The sequence below is a fragment of the Panthera uncia genome, chromosome A2, assembly GCF_023721935.1.
Source record: "Panthera uncia isolate 11264 chromosome A2, Puncia_PCG_1.0, whole genome shotgun sequence".
In the NCBI taxonomy this organism is placed as follows: domain Eukaryota; kingdom Metazoa; phylum Chordata; class Mammalia; order Carnivora; family Felidae; genus Panthera; species Panthera uncia.
Window position 1 is genome coordinate 130,898,237 of NC_064816.1, and position 21,287 is coordinate 130,919,523.

At 40.4% G+C, this 21,287-nt stretch overlaps 1 protein-coding gene across 4 annotated transcripts in view; it reads right to left on the bottom strand.

Moving 5' to 3' along the window:
* The window catches only part of CTTNBP2 (cortactin binding protein 2), a 147,615-nt gene extending 128,254 nt beyond the window's left edge, over positions 1–19,361 (bottom strand). For 2 of the 4 annotated variants that reach the window (XM_049641720.1, XM_049641725.1), the window contains exons 1-2: positions 19,159–19,361; positions 7,376–7,483 (exon numbers count right to left, since the gene is read on the bottom strand). In XM_049641720.1, the coding sequence (XP_049497677.1) occupies positions 7,376–7,483; positions 19,159–19,239 (189 nt within the window). In that variant the 5' untranslated portion in view covers positions 19,240–19,361. Of the gene's footprint in view, positions 1–7,375; positions 7,484–18,701; positions 18,853–19,158 lie in introns of those variants that run through there. The other 2 variants (XM_049641721.1, XM_049641723.1) reach the window with 2 other exon arrangements.
* Between the last annotated feature and the right edge of the window lie 1,926 nt (positions 19,362–21,287).

Sequence of the window (21,287 nt, forward strand, 5' to 3'; positions counted from 1 at the left end):
TTGTCTTTCAGGGTTTTTAAAATTTTTTTTAATGTTTATTTTTGGGAGAAAGAGACAGACAGACAGACAGCAAGTGGGGGAGGAACAGAGAGACAGACACACAGAATCCAAAGCAGGCTCCAGGCTCCGAGCCTGACACAGGGCTTGAACTCACAAACCATGAGATCATGACCTGAGCCAAAGTCGGACACTTAACCGACAGAACCACCCAGGCGTTCCAGTTGTCTTTCAGTTTTGTGGATGGTTTCATTTGCTGTGTAGAAGTTTTTTATTTTGATGTAGTCCTAATAGTTTATTTTTGCTTTTATCTCCCTTGCCTCAGGAGACCTATATAGAAAAATGCTGCTATGGCCTATGTCAGAGGAATTACTGCCTATACTCTCTTCTCGGAATTTTTTTTTTTTCTTTTTTGGTTTCAGGGCTCACATGGCTTTAATCCATTTTGAGTTTATTTTTATGTATGGTGTGAGGAAGTGGTCCAGTTTTCCCAATACCTCTTCTTGAAGAGACTTTTTTACCATTGTATATTCTTGCCTCTTTTGTTGAAGATTAATTGACCATATAATTGTGAGTTTATTTCTGGGTTTTCTATTCTGTTCCATTGATCTATGTTTCTATTTTTATGCCAGTACCTTTTTTTTTTTTTTTTTTTTTTAACAATCTCTACAGTCAACATGGGGCTCAAACTCACAACCTGGAGATCAAGAGTCACATGCTCTTCTGACTAAGCCAGCCAGGTGCCCCAGTACCATTCTGTTTTGATTACTACAGCTTTGTGCTATCTTGAAATATGGGATTGTGATACCATCAGTTTTGTTCTTCCTTTTCAAGATTGCTGTGGCTATTCAGGATCTTTTGAGGTTCCACAAAAATTTTAGGATTATTTTTTCTAGTTCTGTGAAAACTGCTGTTGGTATTTTGATAGGTATTGCATTAAATCTGTAGATCGCTTGGGTAGTATGAACATTTTAACAATATTTGTTCTTCCAACCTATGAGCATGAAACATCTTGCCATTTCTTTGTGTTGCCTTCAATTTTTTTTCATCAATGTTTTATAGTTTTCAGAGCACAGGTATTTCACCTCCTTAGTTAAGTGTATTCCTGGGCATTTTATTATTTTTAGTGCAATTATAAATGGGATTGTTTTCTTAATTTCTCTTTCTGCCATTTCATTATTAGTGAATAGAAATCCAACAGATTTCTGTACACTGATTTTATATCCTGTGACCTTACTGAATTCACTGATCAGTTCTAATAGTTTTTTGGTGGAATCTTAGGGTTTTCTGTATGTAGTAGCATGTCATCTGCAAATAGTGAAAGTTTTACTTCTTCCTTACCAATTTGGATACATTTTCTTTTTCTTATCTGATTGCTGTGGCCAGGACTTCTAGTACTATATTGAATGAAAGTGGTGGGAGTGGTCATCCTCGTCTTATTGCAAATCTTAGGGGGAAAGTTCTCAATTTTTTCATAATTGAATAAGATTTTAGCTGTGGGTTTTTCATAGAAGGTATTTTGAGGTATGTTCCTTCTAAGTCTACTTTGTTGAGAGTTTTTATCATGAACGGATGTTGTACTTATAATGAAATGTATTTGAATAGCACTTCCTTGACCAGTATTACTTTACAGCAGTGTTTCCCAAATGGGGGTGGTTGTGTACCCCAAGGGGAAGACCTTTTTGGCTGTCACCCTGAGGAGGTGCTACTGGCATCTAGTGAGTAGACAGACCAGAGCTGCTGCAAGCAAAGCACAGTACAATGTACAAGACAGTCTCTCTCTATAACAACCACAACAAACACCCAGTTCCAAATGTCATTAATGCTCAGGTGAGATAAACTGCTTGAAAGCAAAACCATTCAAAACGTTTTCTTTTTTTTTTTTTTTTTTTTTTTCATTGAGCTTTGAATATAATGAACAGGTCAGGTTTTTAAAAGGAGGATCATTCTAGACAAAATCTGAACATGTGTAGTCATAGTCTGGACAAACTAAAACATGGCCCCAAATGACACTACTCAGAACAATTAATGTTAAGTATATAAAAGTATATACAATTTTCTAAATGGACACAGCTTTGGCATAATAATAGATCTCCACTTATATTCACTTCAAACTTTCATTTTTCTGTCTGGTACACAATAGGTAGTCAACAAATATTTGAAGTGAGGAGGAAGGGAAGGATCTATCTTCTTGCACCACACTTCAGGGTATTTTATAACATTAAGCCAAGACAATGGACTACATTAGGTTATTAATATGTCTTCCAAAGTTCTCCCTTCCTCCATATTACTAGAAGGGAGCCAGCCAGCCAGAGCCATTCCCTAGTCTCCCACTCTGCTAGCTGTGTCCACAAAAGTTCTCACCAATGCACATGATGCTGTTTTTCCTTAATTTCCTCTCCTGCCCCTTTGGGATGTGCACATGGCACTGACAGTTTCAACCATGCCAATGAGGCTAATTCCCTAACGGGAGCAGTAGGATAGATATGATCCAGGCTGTTGAATAATCACTTGGCTTAGAACTACCTCTCCTGCACAGATTACTCACCTCCAGAATGGCATTAAATAGTATTTAATCTACCATACTTTGTTACAGCCACTGATACATGGCAATTCTACAATTTGATATCCCCTATGATACAACCACTATAAATACATTTTATCTGAAGAAATGTTAAGATGGTAATTTTTTAAAGTTTCAGTGCAAATAATACTCAAAAATCTGTATTATATAGTCACTTTATAGTGATTATAGCTTACCAGGAAGAAATGCCATGTCTATAATACTGTTAATTCTCATTTATCCAATCTAAAAGGAAAAAGAAGGCACACAAGAAACCTAGATCTGATTGCCCAGGGAAATCATTGTTTCAGTGAGGTACTGTTCATGTAAACTCATGCTAATGGCAGCAAGCTGGACTCTGTAAAATGTAGGCTAAAGGACAATTTTGACTCCAAAAACATTAAAATTATAGCATTTTCATCTTCTCACCTTTGTTCCCCTTTGATTAAGGTACGGATAAAAATTCTAGTAGTGAGAGGGAAAATAAGTGAAGGCCAGAAGATTCCACAAACTAAACAATTAGCATCAAATAGATGATTTCTTAATAGGTTATATATTCAAATTGTTAATATTCAATTAAATTTAATTCAAAAGCCTCTGTATCTATCGTGGTTTCAGAAAATATGTACCTGCTTCTCCTTGAGTACATTCTCAAACCTCACAGTATTTTCCTCTAGACTTCATTTGGCATATGTATTTAGTCAATGATTTATTCCTACTTTGTGTGGATGAGGGGGAATCATTGATAAAATATTTCTTATGCAACTGCAACATATATATGTGTTAAGCAGTTCATATTTTCCATCAATATTTCACTTTTTAAAATATAACCCCCATAATAAAAATTAATGTCTTGAATATCACATCTGCTATAAAGCCATGGACTTTTACTGGGAAATATTTTTACCTTAAAGAGGAAATCAGTAAAAATATCAAGATATATATTGTAATTTTTTAACAACTTCTCCCCAAAATCATATTTGTGCATTGTTCTGAGAAGTCTATGGACATTAATCCGATGACCTATGCAATTTTTTATGATAACTTGAAAATCAAAAACATGAGGACAGCATGATTAAAAAAGTAAAAAAGCTGGGTCTGAAATATCTTTTGAAAGATTCTAAAATTCTAAAGAATTTGAATGCCTCAAAACAGAATCATTTCTAAATTTTTTCATGGTACAAATTTCATGGTATGAATCTTTATATCTGAAAAAAATCACAATTTACATATTAAGTTAAAAATATTTCCTACTTTCAGAGAATTATTACTTTTGACATTTAAAAAAATTTTTTTTAATCTTTGAGAGAGAGACAGACAGAGTGTGAGTGGGGGAAGGGCAAAGAGAGAGGGAGACACAGAATCTGAGGCAGGCTCCAGGCTCTGAGCTGTAAGCACAGAGCCTGACGCGGGGTTTGAACTCACAAACTGCGAGATCATGACCTGAGCTGAAGTTGGATGTTTAACTGACTGAGCCACCCAGGTGCCCCTATTACTTTTGACATTTTTTAAAAGAAGGTTTACTTCTCTCCCAATTGAATAGGAACATACTGATTACTGATAGAGTAGATTTTTGAATTTTAATTCAGGAATAAGTTTACCTCATAATACGAAATTTAAAAGTTTCACAATCTCTCTCCTTCCCAATTTCTCAGTGAGTTGCTAATTTATAATCTACTAAAAGCAAAAGACAACTAAATGACACATCTGGACCCAAGTAAATATTTCCCCAGTTTCACTAGTGCCCGTGAATGTGCCCAAGGGAACAATCAGTATATGACCACAGTGAGTCTATGACAGCTATGACAGTTATATGAAAATGGGATCATCTACTCTTAAATTTTTTTTTTTTTTTAACATTTATTTGTTTTTGAGACAGAGAGAGACAGAGCATGAACGGGGGAGGGTCAGAGAGAGGGAGACACAGAATCCAAAGCAGGCTCCAGGCTCTGAGCTGTCAGCACAGAGCCCGACGCGGGGCTCAAACTCACGGGCTGTGAGATCATGACCTGAGCCGAAGTTGGCCGCTTAACCGACTGAGCCACGCAGGTGTCCCGGGATCATCTACTCTTAAAAACATAATTATTTAAAATCAATCACAATTCTTAAATTTAAAAAAATGACAAAAAGCTTTCAGAATCTCCAAACACACCAAGTTCATGGATGCCACCTTTTCTACCCGAGGTAAATCGCAATCTCTCTGCGCTTCCTTTTTGTTTGATCTATGAACAAAGGAGACCTGTGTCAGTTAGGGCTTCTCCACGGGGGCAGCACCCTAGGAGATGATTTGGAAATAGGCAGAACATTTTGTTTTCACAGGGACAGGCACTTAGGGGGCAGGGCTAGGGGTCCGCCACACATCCCACAACTGTCTCCAGGGTCCCCTTGAACTTTCACGTGTCGCTCTAACCATTCCTTTCATTAGAACCTTCAGTTCAGTAGGACGACCTGAGCTAAACAGTAACTCCTTTTTACATATAAACAAGTTGTTTTAATTTCATTTTAACAAACACTGAATTTTCCAGGGACTCAACTCCCATTTAAATGTGCACTTTTGTTTGGAACTTTACCAAGTCATTCACCATTTCAGAAAAACATCGCCTCATGCATGGCACATCCACTCACTGTATCCGATCCTAATACAGCGTACCTGGGCCAGGATTCTTTTGCAGTGATTGCAATGCTGTGAGTAGGTACAAACCTGCCACTCATGTGCCTCAGTATTTATAGACTGAAATTTGTAATTTGTTATAAATTACGTCCCTGTTACTTTATATCACAATTAGAGGAGTGTATTGGCTATTTTTAACATAACCTACTTACATATGCATTTATCCATGTATTTCATTGCAGGATAGTGAAAGAGTAATACAAAACATTTTATTTAAAAAAGGGGGGGGGGTGGTGCCTGGATGGCTCAGTCAGTTAAGCATCCAACCTTGGCTAAAGTCATGATCTCTCGGTCACTAAGTTTGAGCCCCACGTTGGGCTCTGGGCTGACAGTTGGGAGCCTGGAGTCTCCTTCTATTCTGTGTCTCCCTCTCTCTCTGCTCCTCCCCTGCTCACACTCTGTCTCTCAAAAATAAATAAACATTTAAAAAAATTAAAACGAAACAAAACAAAAAAACGTCTCTAGGTTTGGAGGGATGCAAACCACTAACCTAGAATATGTAATAAAAGGCTCCTTGCAACTCCAACATTCCTTGATTCTATGAGAAACTTTGTTTGGCAAGCCCTGATCATTAGCAAGCCTTTACTTCTACTCTTATGTTTAAAAGTATTGCAATTAAGTTAAAAAGAGAAATAAATATGGTTGCTAAGGTGATACATAAAAACACAGACTCTGCTAAACTCTCAACATTTGTGCGAGCAGTGAGAAATACCACGGTAGCTGATGTCTTTCACAGGTTAATAGAGAGTGACAGAAAAATACCTAAGGTAGAACTGGAGCCTTCCTATGTATTTGGTCCAAAAGACTACACTGGTGGCCTCACAGGTAACCTTTGTTCTCTCCTTGGGCTGAATGTAATACATGTTAGCGATGTGCTGCCTTAGCATTTCTTAGCATTTCTCCCACGAAGTTCATTTATAAAGAAAATATACATTGGCAAGCAATGCAAATGTTTCCAACGTGGAACAGGATGAATACCTCTCACAGCCAAGCTGCACACAAGTCTACTTAGCAAAGCTTGTCATTCAAAAAGCAACACCTTCAACTCATTACTGGCTTGCAGATGATATAAGTATACTCCCATTTTTTCTGGGGCAATCATTCTCTGTCATCAGACTGAGGGATAATGATGATCCTTACTGTACTGGTTTCCAGTTTGTGAAAATAAACTGTAGTCACCCCTTCCCCACACAACTGGATCCTTAACACTCCCACCTTCACTATATCTGACCATCCACCATTATTACTTCTTTACCCCACTATATTAATGCCCATAGGGGGGCAACAATTCAACTTTCCATAGACTTCCATACGTTAAAATAACCCCTAAGACAAAGTTGGAGGACATACTCCTTGGTGAAAAAAAAAACCAACCCATACTTCATGTATAATAAATATAGCCATCCTGGCCAAATGACCAAGAGCCAGGAAATACCTGATTACATACTTAGTATTCAATATGAAAGAAAAAAGAATAAAAATTAGGTTTGACTAACATACCAAAACAAGTATAAGATAAAGAACCAATTATAAAATTGTCCATCAAGAAAGTTTAACATTATTTATAAAGCAACAAAATGTTATTGAGGCATTTAAGTAACATATCAGAAGATAACTCTTCATGAGTTTTGAAAATTTCAAAATTACTAGATCAGATGAACAAGTAATAAAACTATTTGAAGGTATATGTAGTTTTTAAGGGACATATATTAGTTTTAACTCATGAGTTTCTGAAAATAAATCACTTATAATTTACAAAGAAAGGAAAATCTCAATTAACAGCAGTATCTTTTGTGAATGACTCTCACAATTTTTCCTCCTCACCTCACATACACGTAAGATATCAAATTTCCAATTTTCTGAAAACTTACCACCAAATAACCACAGGAAACAATACAGCTTAGGTCTCAACTTCCCCATACTAAACAGTATAGTTTCAGTCCCCACCATTAGAATGACTATCCGACTTCATTGTTTGGATTTATAAAGATTATGGGGTTGGCATTTAGGTTGAGGGGCATATTTAACCAGATGAAACATTTTAAATCTACAGGATTCAAAACCTGGAAGAAGCAGCTTTGCCACTGGCCCTTTGAAAAAAGAAAAGGATAGAACAACGGGACTCGGCCCTAGGAGCTTCTTACCCGCAGGGCCTCGATGACCAGGTCTCTGGCCTCCAGCTCCCCCTCCATCACGCTGAGAAGCATCCGAAGCTCTGATTTACTGAGGGTGTCCACATCAAACTCTTTTTTCTGTAACACAAATATTTAAAAAGCAATGAAAAAACTATTAGTAGGACAATACACACATCTTAAAGGTTTGCAATGGACTGTTTTTATCGCAGAGGCTCAGCAAATCCCAGAAGCACAAGGGGCCCTGTTCAGTAGCAGATCATCTATGCTCGGGCCTTTTAGGAGGAAAGGTAAAAACTGTAAGGCCACTGGCCCAAATCTCTTCATGAAGGAAATCCATTTTCCCAGCCTGCCTGCACACCTGGATTCAAAATCTCTTCAAACTGTAACACCAACTGAAAGTCTCTGGAGTTTCTATTAAAACAGGCCTGGTGTATGTCCAGGAGAAGTTGCAGGGGTAGCAAAGAAAGCACGAGAATGCATTCCTAGAAGGGCCCCAATGTAAAGGCTCCTGGGAGGTTATTATAAATTCCGGGACATCCAATAATAACAGGTCATGTTTATAGAACACTCCGCAGCAGAGGTAACCAGCTGGCAGCCTACAGCCAAATCTGGCCTACAGATGTGTGTGACTTGGGCCACAAAGGGTTTTGTTTTTAACTCAGCCAGCACTAAAAAAACAAACAAACAAACAACAACCTGAGGATGTCACCAAAAAATCCAGATCTCTGGCTTCTCTTCAAAATTCAGATGATCAGTTAACCCTGAACCCACATTCCCACAGAGCAATAATCTGCAGCAGCCCCTTTAGAAGGAATATGCTCTTGGCTTTGCTACCCCACTCTCCCCACCAAACACCTACAGACACACACAGGGCAGGCATATGTACTTTGAAGAGGCCTGGTCTACCACCCACATTTAGTCAACTGGGTCTGTGGTCAGATGAGTCTGGAACCTGCTGTATGAATACCAAACGCTTTGTTAAGCAATACCTTGTAGCTTTTTGCCATTCCAAAGGCAGGCTGGGGCTGGAGTACGTGAGCCTTCCACAGATTCAGCTACACCACAAGGTAATAGCACCACAGCCCAGGGGACACATCCTCACCCATCACCCTTTCAGCTCCACAGTCTCTTCTCCATTCCTTCCCTGGTAACTACATCCAATCTCACCTCTTAAAATCCCATTACTATACCACAGATGCCCAATGCTTTTGTCTCCAACTCTGCCCCCTTTCCTCACAACAAGTTTCATGGGCAGGTCTTAGGGCAGCTGCCTTAGGATCAACTAGCGTGCTCACAGCCCAGCCTGGGCAAATCCACAGCCTGAGCTCCTCTACACACAGTCCACTGCGCCCTTCTGTGCAGGGATTCATTTGATAAACCCACTCACCATCAGAGGGAGGGGAACATATGTTCATCCCCAAATGCCTCAGAATACCCAACCTCAGAAGCCATTCTCAGAACATTCCAGAACATTATTTCACATTTGCACAGAACCCAAAGGTTTCCAAAGTATTCTCAAAAAACCAAATCTAATCTGTAAGATAGCATCTCTATTTTTCAGTTAAGAAAACCACAAGTCAGAGAAGTTAGATCATTCAATCAGGAAATGACAAAACTACAACTAAGTGCCCGTCTGCACACTTTACCAGCACAGTGACAACACTCTAAAGATGAAAAATAGTGCCATTCTATCAACCAACTAATAGGAACCAGTTTAACATGCTCATTATCCTTGTGATGACACAGAAGCAAACATGGCAAGCCCATAAATGATTCCACGGGCTTTCGAACAGGCATAACCAGAACTGGCTACTTCTCAGTTTCAAAGAAACCTTCTAGAAGAAGATAATAATAGTATAAAGGTTAAAGAGACCAGAGCGAGCTGGTTGTCCAAAGAAAGATTTTAAAAGGGCCTTTCTCTTAAAATGGTTTCTTTTTGCACATATATTAGAGCAGTTATTTGGAAAGGCAGGGGCTCAGGATGGAAGAAGAGAAAAGAAGACTACAGTAAGCCTAAAGGATGTGTTATTTCTAGGATGCCCTTGCTTAGAAAGTTAGCTTAAGAGACATTCCCTGTCAACGGTAAAATCTAATATACTAGGGCTCAATTTCTGCTCCCACTACATGTGGCGTCACATAGGTCTTAAAACACAGTTGTTCTCAAAGGCAAGCGTGCCTAAGAATCACCTGGAGACCTTGTTAACAGACTGAAACAGGTCTGCAGCAGGGCCTTGAATGTGCCTTTGTAACAAGTTCCCATTGCTGCTGGTCCATGGACCACACTTGGTGAGGCATTTCTGTATCTTACCTGATCTCTTTTCTCATCTACGGAATAGAAATCCTAACATCTACCCTATGACGTTCTTGTGAGCATGAAACAAGAACACATAAACAGAGTAAGTGCTAAATAAAAGTGGTAATTGTTACTATCCAGGCTGAGGGCACCCAGATATTTTATGTAGAGAGGAGTAGGCTGTTGGCAACAACCCCATTGCTTTGAAAATCAACCAGCCTAAGTCCGATAAACTCAGTTTATTGACTATGATGAAAGACTCTTTTCCCACTGAGATGGAAGGGTGAGCTGCAATTCTTATGTGCTTTAGAGGGTAATGTTTTATTAATGCTTCTGCTGGTTGTTCTAAAGGTTTTAATTAATTGTATATTTTATTGTCCTTGTTTCCCCGAAGCTTCACAAGCAAAGCACTCCACTTTAAATACTAATAAATTATGAAAGACATTGCCAAGATTCTGATTCATATTAGAGTCAGGAGAGCTTGCTCTGGTTCCATCATCATCAACATTACATGTGACCTGCAACCAACACTTCTGTTTTTTTAATATGTCACCATCAATTAAAAGGGAAATTTGTTAAGGTAAAAAATCACTGCTATGAGGGTTCTCGCTAAACCATTGATTAGGTTACACAGAATGTTAAAAAAAAAAAAAATCTGTTTCCCATCACAATGTATTAAGTGATGCACTATTTTAAATACATAGTTTGTCTGCCTGCCTGCTACTCTCTCCCCATACCTCTCACCCTTGGGTCCTCACTAAAGATGCTATTACTTCCTGGCCTTCAAGAATATTCTAATAATATTTTCAAATCGTCATTCTCCAGGGCTTAACATTTTCATCCACTATTCTGGTATAACAGCATAATAAAAAAAAAAGTATATGAAATCATATTAGAAGTCCTTTATTTTACAAATAAATTCAAAGCACCTTAGTACTGTTAGAAATTTAAGAAGCCCCAAGGCAAAAATCCTAAGAAAGAAGTCTGTTAAGTTACACATGAAGTAGCATCTACCGGACTTGATGCATGTGTGGTACCATAGTAATTAGATATAGAAAAATTGTTAATGTTTTTTGGCTTAAGAACAAAATAATTATTCTGAATCTTTTATTTCTTAAACCACTTTGAGCCATGATTGACATACAAAATGCTGTACATATATAGGTACAACTGGATAAGTTTGGAGATACAGGAACACCTCCAAGCTTCCCATTTTTTTGATAGATTTTATATTTTAAAAGACAAACTAACTTGATAACCTAATTTTCCAAAAAAAGATAGAAGACAGAGTAGACATAAATGCCACCACTTACATAAAAAAATTAGAATCTCTATCAGGGAATCCATGAAAACATGACAGCCCCACTCTCCCACCAAAAAAAAAAAAAAAAAAAAATCACAGCAGACATGTTCACACACTAAGCTTTTTTATTACTGTACTTGCTTTCCTAATTAAATAAAAATCCAGATCTCATTTTTAAGTGATAGCAAGGCATTCAAAAGAAAGAAAGAAGAAAAAAAAAAAAAAAACCCAGCTAGATTTCAATTCTACAGGCCACCCCTGTCTGTCATGTTTGATGTTTGCCAGGAAAAGGACTCCAGGAAAAGTGCTTCTTAACACCTAGTTTTAAAAATCTGGCATAGGCAGCTTCAACTAATCCAAAGTCTGGTCATCGAACAAAGAGAGGGCCTTCTTTGGGACATAAATACATAAGCTGAAAGAGAAGACAAAACCCCAAACTCTTACTGTTCAACACAGCAGTATTCAACAAGGTCTGGGGTGGGCGTGGGGAGGGCGTTCTTCCAGATTTTCTTATACAGGCTGAGAGAGAGTGGGAGGGAGTAGACAAAATAGAACCTGGCTGAGTAAAGTCTTCTTCAATTGCCAGAACTGAACATAGGCCAATACCAGTTTCCCTCAGTACCACTCCACACCCTCACCTCTAAAATACTGGGGTTTATGTAGGGAATTTCAACAGTCACAGCCAATTAGGGCCAGGAGATCCTTATCCATATCCTTTCAGAATTAATGGAGTCAGAACATTGATGGTTGCCAAAAAGCATTTAAAAGAGACTTTAGGCAACAGTGGCTTAATGTGCCCTTCAGATCTTTGCCCAAACTTACCAGTTATGGTGACTATCTAGTGACCAAACACAAAACCAGCCATGTTCTCTGGCACTTCCCACAAACATCAAGAGCATCTTCTCCAGTTTCAAATCTAGTGGGCCACCTACCCTACATGTGGATCAATGAATTTACCACATGGGAAGGAGGTGAGATATCTCAGAAAGCCAATGGGTTAGAAGGACTTAATTTCATCTGTTTGGATCTGTTTTCTCAGTGGTAAAATAAGAATGTTGTACTAAGTGATCTCTAGAGTCTCCCCCAGGTTCCAAATGTCCTGATTTGACAGACCATCAGGGTAACTGGATTACTACACTGAGGAAATTTTTAGGTCATTCCATGAAGACTTTGAGAAAAATTTGAGGTCAACTGATTTTTCCACTTTGCTCTGAAGTTACAATGTAATTGTAATTTCCTTCCCAGTCTAATACAGAATGCTAATTAATTAATAAGGTGCATTTAGAACTTTTTATGTAAGCAAGATTTATGGGTTGGGGATGAATAAGAGGCATAAATAAGGGGAAAACAATGAAATTCATATTGAAATTTCAAGGAGAAAATAAAAATCTGAAGACTAGATCAGTTACATGAAAAAAATCCAACTTTTTCCAGGAACACTTACAATATTAAGTAAATGTGAATTCAGCTAATTATATGGATTTTCATGATGAGAAGTACATTTTCCTGCTCTAAAATTATTTCAAGTCTCTGACATTACATCTTGCTTTGAGATTATTTCTCCTGGTTTCCCTCTATAGGGAGGAAAGAATGTTACTGATAAAGTATGCATACCTTTAATTTTGTTTTTCCCAATCCTTTGTCTTCTAATTCATCGGAATCCTATCTTTCTTGAGGACCTAGCTCAAATCCCACTTCCATAGGTCTTTACAGACTCTACAGACTCCAGAAATCTCTCTTTCCCTACAGTCTTACAGTCTGCACTATAACTTCACCAGTCAAGTAATCGCATCCTGCCTTGTGCATTTCCTCATATTAAACTTACTCATCTATCCTGATGCTCTATTTTCTCATCCCCACTAGAAATGTCAAAACAGCAAGAATATATTGCATCCTCACATGACGTTACCTAACGTGTATGCCCACCCACTTTTGGTAGAAAATGCCTATTTCACTCAGTATACAAACACAAAGCAGGTAAATCACGTGTAAATAATAAGATACAATGTTATGGCCTACTCTAAGGCCAACTAACTGGTCAATCGTTTTCATTCATTGTTTCAAAAATCAATTAGAATAATCTAAACTAGGGCAACTTGGTTATGTGGCTTTAAAGCAACTTGGGGCCAGCTCTCCATGGCCTTGCACCTCAAATCAACCACACTGCCTGAGGTCTTTCCTGCAAGACAAACATCTGAGTATACTGGAAGGAGGTAAAACTGACAAGTAAATAGAATGACAGGAAGGAAACCTGGCAATGGATATAACCAATTTTAAGTAGAAGAAAACTGGAATGAAAAGCAGAAAAGTGGCTCGGTCAGGGGTGACAACCTCTAATAATTAAGCGTAGCCACCTCCCTTTCCCTCCTTTCAGATCTCTCAGTCTCCATTTCCTCTTTGGGGGGAAGGAAGGAAGGAAGGAACCAACCACATCTCAGAAAAAACAAGTGTCTATTTCCATTCTAACTCAGCTTTTCAATGTTCCATCAGCCCTACATAGCACTTCTCCACATGCGAACTAGCATCCAGATCCAATAACTGTCCCTTAAGAAGCTGATAATGCATTGAAGAATATCATCTTGATTATCTGTAGGTGGCAAATGGCAGCATGCTGATTTTCAAATGAAGAGGCTGAGACACAGACTGCTAAATGACATTCTTACAGTTACAGAGCCCTTCTGTGGAAGAACACAGGCCTTTGGAATCATCTTTTTGCCTCTTCAATGAAATACAAAAATGTCAAAACCAAATCATGTATATTCTACATTGCATATTGCATCATATTGTACACAGCATTAATATGATTTATTTTTGTACAAGTTACTTAAAAAAGATTAACAATTTTTTAAAAATTCTTTGACTTTAATGTCATTATCACCTTTCTTGTACTTGTTCTCCATTTTTTTTTTCTTTACCTGACATCTAAGAAAAAAGACAAGCTTCCTTTTTTATGTTATAACAAATCTGGCAAAGGAGTGCCAATAGAGAACAATACAATTGAATACATTCAAATAAAGTCCTATCTAGGGGAACCTGGATGGTTTATTAGTCAATTAGCATCCCACTCTTGATTGCAGTTCAGATCATGATCTCAGGGTTCAGTTCATGAGATTGAACCTCGCCTTGGGCTCTGTGCTGACAGTGTGGAGACTGCTTGGGACTCTCTCACTCCCCCTCTCTCTCTCACTCTCCCCTGCTCTCGCTCTCATTCTCTCTCTCTCAAAATAAACTTTAAAAAATAAATAGGGGCACTTGGGTGGCTCAGTCCATTAAGCATCCAACTTCGGCTCAGATCATGATCTCGAAGTCTGTGGGTCCCAGCCCACGTCAAGCTCTGTGCTGACAGCTCAGAGCCTGGAGCCTGCTTCACATTTTGTGTCTCCCTCTCTCTCTGCTCCTCCCCCACTTGCATGCACACACTCTCTCTCTCAAAAATAAACAAACATTAAAAAAATTGTTTTTTTTTAATAAACAAATAGGGGTGTCTGGGTGGCTCTGTCAGTTAAGCATCCTATTTTGTATCACGTCATGATCTTGCATGAGTTCGAGACCCACATCGGGCTCTGTGTTGACAGCTCAGATTCTGTGTCTCCCTTTCTCTCTCTTCCCCCCCCCCCCCACTCCTCTCTCTCTCTCTCTCAAAAATAAACATTAAAAAAATAAATAAAGTCTTTTCTAAAGCAACATGCAGATGTGCTTAGGTGGCAAAGTATATGGGGGCAGAAAGAAGAGAAACTATTCCATCTTTCCCAGGCACATTTACAGTTGAATTCTAGTCCCAGATTTCTGGGCATTTGCAGACTATTCCAAAGCCTTGCCTAACTGTCTTCCTGCCCAATCTTCCCTTTATTCCCCTTTTCCTGTTTCCAAACTTCCTTCCATTTCTGCCTTGACCCCCCTCAATCATCAGTTCCCTCCAAAACCCCAGTGGGTGATTTGACCTTGACTCTATTATAGAAAGAATTCAGGATGGGAGGAATGCAGTTACCATCTCAACCATTATTCTGAAGACAGAATCTAAAGGGAAAACTAACAGTGTTGGATATTAAATTTAAAAAAATATATACCTGTGAAATATCTGAAATGTCACTGAGAAAAGCAGTTTGGAAAGAGACAATATACAAATAAAAATCGGAAAGAACAACAACAAAAAAAACCTCAGAGAATCAGGGTCATCTTTCAGAAACAAGAAAAGCTCTGTAACATCTATAACGTTAATTACTACAAATCTCAGACCAATAGTTTCATGACATCCAGTAACACACAAAGTAAATTTCCTAATTAGCCAATCAAAATTAAGTATTATAACACAGCTTCCTGTTGAGTGTTCATTTTCTTTCTTCAGTAAAGATTAGTGAACACCTACCAAGTATGTGCCCGGCACAGTGCTTAACCTTTGCTTTCTTTTAGAAACAAAATCCATACAGCTTTTCTTGAAGGAGGCTGCTTGTCCTAGCCACAGCCTTGCTGTCCATAAGATCAACAGCAGATATTTGTAAATGGCTGAGTAAGTACTCAGTCTGTGAAACATTTTCTCACCTCATAAAGTTACATGAAACACAAGAGAATAGAACCAACTGGCAATCAGGCTGAGGCATGGATTCAATCACAGAGAAGACAAATGCTTCGCTCTAAACAAAACTGCTCCTGCGAGAAATGTAACAACAATACCAACAACGATAAAGTCAAAAAACAGGCACAAACAGAAATACACATTTACAAAGAAAAAAAGTGAAAAAGTGAAAAGCAGCATGTTGAAAGCATCAGTTATATTCTAATCGTGGGGGAATATTTTAATCTATTTCCTCAACTTCTACCCTATCTTTCTAAAGCACACTGTTGAGACTTAAGTTGAGCCCTGTAGGCTCGCGCTGGAAAGCCCCTCACATGTACCCCAAGCCACCTTTCAAAGAATCCTAAGAACCAGCCACATGGCATACAGCTTCCTGCAGTCTCCACTTCCAAGTCCTCCTTCCATCTCAAGACCCAGCTCAAATGCCATCCTTCTGTGGAATGTTTCCAGGTCCTTCCACTAGGGATCATCTCCATGACTCTTCTTCCCCAGACTCCTAATATAAATTATTCGTGCCTTTCATGACACCATCATGTCTGATTTGATTCCTTGGTATTTATCAGTTTCCACCATGGGAATGTGTTACTTCAAGGCAGCAAAGATGTTACTCATGATGCCACCATCTTGGTGAGTGGTCGGTAATGTGTTAAATCTGAATTATTCCCTACTTAATAATTATGCTATGAAACTTTCAATTTCTATAGCTGCCATATAACTATAGATTTTTTTCAAAAGAAAGGTTAGCAAAATTGGCTAAGAAAGTGCTTTCTTTGCGTTTACATTCAATACTATCACCTGGAAAACAAAAATTTCCATGGTACCAGCTGTTAATATGTTTAACATTACTATTTTGTATTTAATAAAACCACTGTCCAAGTTTTTTTCTTGTTACTATCACCATGACAACAAAAATTTATATCTACTTTTTGCATATTAGCTGCTCCAGAAAAGTCCAGAATGACAAGAATGTTGGTCAGTTTTCCAAACATAGCATTAAAAAGACCTCCATTTTCCTTTCACTCTTAAATTCTTTGGTGACAATAAAAAAGCAGGAAGATTTCTGTTTTCCATACTGCCTTATCCATTAGGAGTTATTTTCAGAGTAGAAATAGCAATATAGCCTATAAAAGTCATCACATTTGGCTAAAGCACTGAAAATAACCCAGGTCTCTCGCATGGTTCACAGCAAAGACTATTAATATGATCCTATTGAATAATGTAGCTGTTACCCAGCTTTACACTTGGGATGCTTTCAGGATTTAAACAGCTAAGAACAAGGATCACAAACTAAATTTAAAACACTCCACTGAAAATCACATTAAGCTGAAAACTATAAATTAAACTTGTCTCTAAGCAACAATCTAAATAGTCAAAACTTAGTGAAAACACTCACTTTCAAAAATAGCCTACTGCTTTGGAGTCTCCATTGGCTCATGACTGCCAAATGTACATATAAAAATGCATAATATGTAAACTAATTTGAAATGAAATAAATCTCTAAAATGAAAAAAAAAGTTCCCCAAAATGAAAAAAAGAAAATTTAAGTTCTCAGTTGCCATGAACCCTAAATGCATAAATATGCCTTTGATTTTTAACCATTAGATAAGAAGCAGTTAAAATGACAATTATCATTCCTCAACCTAGCTTTAATTTAAAAATCAGTCTAAGTCAAGTGGCTGCTTTGGGAGGACCACACCTCATTAAATTAAAAGTAAAATGCCCAGTTTACAATAAGCCATCATCAGAATTTTACTACTAAGTCTTAAGTTATTAAAAAAAAAACAACAAACCACTATTAGATTAAGCATCCTTATTGCATTTCTAAAGGATTCTATAAAAATAACAAGTTTTACTTTCACAGATTTTTCATGGCTATTACCATTAAACATGGTGAAATTATAAAATCCCCACCTATCCACAATGAAAAATCAGACTCCTGAAAATTTTAAACAGCAGAAAGGGAACACTGACCTTAACACAAAAATCTGTCTGGTGTCCAAGATTCTGTTTGCAATCTAACCCAATAAAACTACAGAACAGCTACAGACCATAAATCAGATGTTTGTGTTTGGTTTAATCGTCAGGTGAATAAATACTGAGGGTTAACAGAAAGAAGCCTGTTCTAAGTCGATTAAACAAATTCAACCTTCCTGGGAAACAAACACACACACCCCTACCTCTTTCTTTTCCCTCCTACTCCTCTCCCCATAGCATCTCCTGGGGTAGAAGGTACCCAATCATTTCAACTTCCCAGAGAGGCTGGTGTTGTCTTAAGAGCTGGCTTCCTTATTGTATTTCACAAAGGGTAACTGATACACTGCATCATAAGAGAGCAGGTTTCGTTTGAAATCTTAAATTCACGTTTTCCAAGCAAATAATGAAAAACCAATTTTCCTAAAAGTTTCAAATTAAAACTTGCAAGTTTCACAAGTGGAAATCAGGAGCCCTCCTCCTCCGTTTTTCCTCCTCTCCCTGTTTCTCTTTTCCTCCCCAGTCTCAGCTCAAGTAGCTTCTTCCACCTCTCTCTCCCTCCAGAAAACCCCACGTCCAAACAGGGAAGAAGTTAAAGCAACCCAGATTTTTCACACCTGGCCCTGCCCTCTGCTGCTCGTGCACCGACTCTGCTTAGGAAAGAACTGAGGGGCCTCCATGCTCTCCTCTCGCTCTATCCCACCCGAAATCTCCGGCTAGGGCAGCGGGATCGCGCCAAGGGTGGGAGGCGCTCCCAAGGGCTGCCTTTCTTTGCAGCTCCCTGCAGCTCCTGCAGCTGCTTCTCAACGCCCAAAACGTTTCCACCCAGGAAACGTGGGTCCAGCCCTCCCCCAAGGTACGGGCTGGAAACCACCATTCAGTCTGTGCACGGGGATATTCCGGGGCCGAAAGTGGGGCCGGCGATGGATGGAAGCTCATTCGGCTTCCAGAGCCCAGCGAAGAACAATGTGTTGCCACTTAGGTGCTAAATCTCCACCTTGCCCTCCACCTTGCACATCTTCTTGGGAAGAATGAGGACACCTTCCCACCCCTCACCAAGTGGCGGGGCAGCAGGCAGCTAGAACCCAAAGCTCCGACGCGCAGCGGGGGGCAGCAGCGCCCACAGCCGGGCACCGAACCTCTCTCAAGGGGCCTCAGGCACAGGAACACACACACACAATGGGCATCCCCACACCTGCCTGGCGATGACCCGTCTCCCCCTAGCCGCCTTCCGGGGTCCGCTGAGAGATGCCAGGCAGCCCCGAGACACGAGCCCTCAATCACGCGCACAGCGGGAGGCGAACAATGGGGGTCAAGTTCGCTTACAAACACACCCCAGCCCCCGCCCCTGGCCAAACCCCGCCGCAGCCGAGGGAGTGGGCGTAGGGGTCGCTCAGGACGCACGCAGGGAGCCCCGAGAACCGAGCGGACTGGGACTGCTTCCCGCAGGGCAGGAAAAGGACAAGAAGGGATCCTGAGCCCAGGCAGCCGCCTCACCCGTCTCGACCCGGGCTCCGGCCGTGAAGCACCGTGGGGAGGGGCACCCCGGGGAGCCGGGGCTTGCGGAGCGCCCCAGGGGGGCAAGCCCGGTGCAGCCGGAGCCCTGGCCCGCGTCTACACCCTCCCCGCGCCCACCCGGGGACCTCGGTTACCGCCGCCTCCGCCGTGGCCCCCGCCGCGTCCTCCGGGGCGCGGGAAAAATCGGGCTCGCAGCTCGCGCCGTCCGTCGCCATCTTCCTGCTCTAGCGGATCCGAATGCGAGCTCGGAGCGGCGGCTGCGGGTTCAGCCCTCTCCGCACGGGCGGCGCTTAACCCGCTGCGGTCCGAGGACGCGGGCGCTCGCAGCCGGGCCGCCGCCGCCGGCGCGCTCCCTCCTCCCCTCGCCACCGCCCCCGCCGCCTTAACCCGCTGCGCGCCGGAGCGCCGCCCGCCGCCGCCTGGTCCCCGCCCCGCGGCCCCGCGCCCGGCTGCCCGCAGTCAGCTCGTGGAGGTACGGAAAATGGGCACGCGCGCCCAGCCCGGGGTAGGACCCGAGGCGCATAAAGGGGACCCAAGGCGCAGAAGGGGCTACCAAAGCCCCGACGAGGTGAAATCAAAAGCCCGGTAGGTGATTCTCCCGGCACGGTCCCCACCGAGCCGGCGGTGAACAGACTGGATAAATGTCAGGCCTCTCGATTTTGAATTCTCTATACAGTCAAGAAAAGCCTTCACCTCAACCCCCTCTATGCCACCGCTAGGAATCACAGAAGGCACCCTTTTCTTCTTTCTTGGATTTATATGTTTGTTGTTGTTGTTGTTGTTGTTGTTTTGATTTTGGTTTTTTTGCAAGACTGCCATCAGGGCGTTTTTACCCTCCTGGTGTACATATCTGGCTTTGTTTTATTCTATCACTGCCTTTCGTCGTTCTCCAAAAACCGTCAATTCCCAGATCAAAATGTGTCCTGCCACCTTTTATTCGGTTGCATCCAGCCCCTTGGCCTATTCCTTTCTAATACAATCTCTTTTTCAAGAAAGGTGTAGCAGGGCCTGTTTTTGTTGTTTTTGTCCCCAACTCTGGGGTATTTCTGAAAGACTAATCAAGAAATGTTAAGTGCCATTCTTGTAAAAGGAAGCTCTCTACTTTTAAGAGAATTTGAGACCCCCATGAGATAGGACAACACACACAGAGACACACAACACATGACTTTTTCCTAAAAGTTGATTTTTATGGGAATTATACATCTCAGAAGATATATCATGAGATGAGTTAGGCCCAAACTCTTAATTTTCTCTTCCCACATCTGATTCAGTTCCTACCCTTTCCTGCCAATCCCCAGGATGTGAAAATCTATCACCTTATCAAGACCATATGGTACAGGCCTTCCCAAATCACCAGATCTCAAAAAAATGTGTTGAAAGCACAAAATCAAATGGAGGCATTCAAGCTGTGTCTGAAAAAAAAGTAAATTCAAACCACAACCAAATCCTGGACTTAAAGTTTTGGAAGATGAATGACTGGAATGTTCAGTCCAAGGGTTAACAGATCAAAGCCCGTTTTTTAAAATGGCTGACTCCTAATGAAAGGTTTTGGCACTTTAATTGCTTCACTTTCCACATTAGATCTAACTATGATCCAAAACAGGGCAGAGAATATCATCTGCAAAGGACCTGAAAAGGATGGATCAATATAATTGTTAAAAGTTCCAGGGGCTCCTGGGTGGCTCAGCTAAGCATCTGACTTCAGCTCAGGTCATGATCTCATGGTTGGTGAGTTCAAGCCCCACATCGGGCTCACTGCTGGCAGCACAGAGCCCTCTTCAGATCCTCTGTCCTCTTCTCTCACTGCCCCTCCTCCACTCACTCATGCTCTCTCTATCTCTCTCTCAAAAATAAATAAACATTTAAAAAAAAAGTTCCATCCCAGAAGGGGTCTACATCAAGAAAGAACTTTCACCTGGAACCCTGGGGTTAAGGGTCACAGTCTTAGAAATCACCTCAAGGTTATCCTGTAAGCAGAGGTGATCATTTATTTATTGTCTTTGACTTTACTCTGATAGCTACTCCCTCTCTGAGTCCCCTGATTTCCATCCCTGTTTGTTATACCACTATCTTTTATCAAATATTCTCTCTGAAATTGTTCAATATTAGAATAAATAGACTCCCTATACGATGAAAGGAAAGCATTTGACAGTAAAACTTCAATGCTGAACTGATAGTTGAAACTTGAAGTTTGAACCTAAAACATTCCTCTTTTCAAAATGCATTTTCACACATCAAAAGACAATGAATCTTCTTGACACTG